The sequence below is a fragment of the Oncorhynchus keta genome, chromosome 10 (assembly GCF_023373465.1).
Source record: "Oncorhynchus keta strain PuntledgeMale-10-30-2019 chromosome 10, Oket_V2, whole genome shotgun sequence".
Taxonomy (NCBI): domain Eukaryota; kingdom Metazoa; phylum Chordata; class Actinopteri; order Salmoniformes; family Salmonidae; genus Oncorhynchus; species Oncorhynchus keta.
The window spans coordinates 7,858,062-7,860,561 of record NC_068430.1 but is presented as its reverse complement, the minus strand read 5'-3'; the positions used below and the strand labels follow the sequence as shown (position 1 = coordinate 7,860,561).

The 2,500-nt window shown below is 42.2% G+C and overlaps 1 protein-coding gene and 1 long non-coding RNA gene across 5 annotated transcripts in view; one reads left to right on the top strand and one right to left on the bottom strand.

Annotated features, from left to right (window-relative positions):
- Positions 1 to 2,500, top strand: part of LOC118389436 (dual specificity calcium/calmodulin-dependent 3',5'-cyclic nucleotide phosphodiesterase 1B-like) — a 66,938-nt gene that overhangs the window by 56,449 nt on the left and 7,989 nt on the right. Inside the window, exon 8 of the mRNA XM_052526391.1 lies at positions 419 to 544. Coding sequence (XP_052382351.1) covers positions 419 to 544 — 126 coding nt within the window. The remainder of the gene's footprint in view (positions 1 to 418; positions 545 to 2,500) is intronic.
- LOC127932075 (uncharacterized) lies at positions 799 to 2,157 on the bottom strand. 4 transcript variants are annotated; one of them, XR_008143908.1, is made up of 5 exons: positions 2,048 to 2,157; positions 1,787 to 1,993; positions 1,679 to 1,732; positions 1,409 to 1,471; positions 799 to 1,153 (listed from the first exon to the last, which is right to left on the bottom strand). It is a non-coding gene; the product is annotated as an uncharacterized LOC127932075 (long non-coding RNA). The 4 variants fall into 4 exon arrangements; XR_008143907.1 differs by lacking the exon at positions 1,679 to 1,732 and having other exon boundaries at positions 1,409 to 1,516; positions 1,832 to 1,993; XR_008143905.1 differs by lacking the exon at positions 1,679 to 1,732 and having other exon boundaries at positions 799 to 1,162; positions 1,418 to 1,516; positions 1,832 to 1,993.

Here is a 2,500-nt window from a genome sequence, read left to right as displayed (position 1 = left end):
AGCTAGGACCAGGCCAGGACAAGACCAGGACTGGGCTAGGACAGACCAGGACCACGCTAGGACCATGCCAGGGCCAAGCTAGGACCAGGACAGGACAAGACCAGGACTGGGCTAGGACAGACCAGGACCACGCTAGGACCAGGCCAGGGCCAAGCTAGGACCAGGACAGGACAAGACCAGGACCAGGCTAGGACAAGACCAGGACCATGCTAGGACCAGGACAGGACAAGACCAGGACCAGGCTAGGACAAGACCAGGACCACGCTAGGACCAGGCCAGGGCCAAGCTAGGACCAGGACAGGACAAGACCAGGACCAGGCTAGGACAAGACCAGGACAAGACTTGGACAAGGCTAGGACCAGGATATCAAACCAGTACTTTATGAATGTTTTCCATCTGTGTGTTTTGTGTACTGTAGGTCAGACTTTGCTATGATCTACAACGACCGGTCAGTCCAGGAGAGCCACCACATCAGTGCTGCGTTCCGTCTTCTCCAAGACGACCAGTCCAACATCTTCATGAACCTCTCCAGGGAAGAGTGGATGTAAGAACGATACAGATGTTAAATCTTAATTTGAGTCTGTTTACTACAGCAGGAAAAGAATCCTGCAGCAACAGGAAATTATAATTATTATGTGGATTATAATTAATGGAAATGTTTTAAAGGGGTTGATAAATGTTTTGTTATAGCAAATCAAGTCTGACATTTTAAACTGGAAATTAAAAACCTTAGACATCTTTTAAACCTTGAATACACTACAACAGTGGTGTGAAACTCATTCCACAGAGGGCTGAGCGTGTTTGTTTTTACATTTCAATTAAAACCTAGAAAACCAGGTGAGGGGAGTTCCTTACTAATTAGTGACCTTAATTCATCAATTAAGTACAAGGGTGGAGCGAAAACCCGCAGACACTCCGCCCTCCAGCTTGCATTTCCTGAAGCGCAGGAACATTCTCAGCAACATAAGAGTGATCAAATTAAAATCCTACATCTGTATATTTTACACGACTAGTTTACTACCCTCTAACTTATCTAATGTACCACCTCTCACACCTCATTTGACTAGCTTACTACCCTCTAACTTATCTAATGTACCACCTCTCACACCTCATTTGACTAGCTTACTACCCTCTAACTTATCTAATGTACCACCTCTCACACCTCATTTGACTAGTTTACTACCCTCTAACTTATCTAATGTACCACCTCTCACACCTCATTTGACTAGTTTACTACCCTCTAACTTATCTAATGTACCACCTCTCACACCTCATTTGACTAGCTTACTACCCTCTAACTTATCTAATGTACCACCTCCCACACCTCATTTTGTTTACTAACTTATCTAATGTACCACCTTCACACCTCATTTGACCTTACTACCCTCTAACTTATCTAATGTACCACCTCCCACACCTCATTTGACTAGCTTACTACCCTCTAACTTATCTAATGTACCACCTCCCACACCTCATTTGACTAGCTTACTACCCTCTAACTTATCTAATGTACCACCTCACACCTCATTTGTACTTACTACCCTCCTTATCTAATGTACCACCTCCACACCTCATTTGACTAGCTTACTACCCTCTAACTTATCTAATGTACCACCTCTCACACCTCATTTGACTAGTTTACTACCCTCTAACTTATCTAATGTACCACCTCTCACACCTCATTTGACTAGTTTACTACCCTCTAACTTATCTAATGTACCACCTCTCACACCTCATTTGACTAGCTTACTACCCTCTAACTTATCTAATGTACCACCTCTCACACCTCATTTGACTAGTTTACTACCCTCTAACTTATCTAATGTACCACCTCCCACACCTCATTTGACTAGCTTACTACCCTCTAACTTATCTAATGTACCACCTCCCACACCTCATTTGACTAGCTTACTACCCTCTAACTTATCTAATGTACCACCTCTCACACCTCATTTGACTAGCTTACTACCCTCTAACTTATCTAATGTACCACCTCCCACACCTCATTTGACTAGCTTACTACCCTCTAACTTATCTAATGTACCACCTCTCACACCTCATTTGACTAGCTTACTACCCTCTAACTTATCTAATGTACCACCTCTCACACCTCATTTGACTAGCTTACTACCCTCTAACTTATCTAATGTACCACCTCTCACACCTCATTTGATGCTTTTGTATTCACCTTTTAACACAGATTGGTCAATCAATCATCTTTAAAAAATGTATAATAGCCTGTTACAGCACTGTGTTGGTCAGACGTACAGTACATGACTCAGTACATGACTCAGTACATGACTCAGTACATGACTCAGTACATAATATAATAATAATATAATATATATAAATAATAATAATAATAATATAATAATAATATATGCCATTTACAGACTGTACTGCCTCGCTTTTATCACATGCCTCAGCGACTTACAGTCATGTGTGCATACATTCTCAGCACGTACATGAGTGGTCCCGGGATCGTAACCCACTACCCATG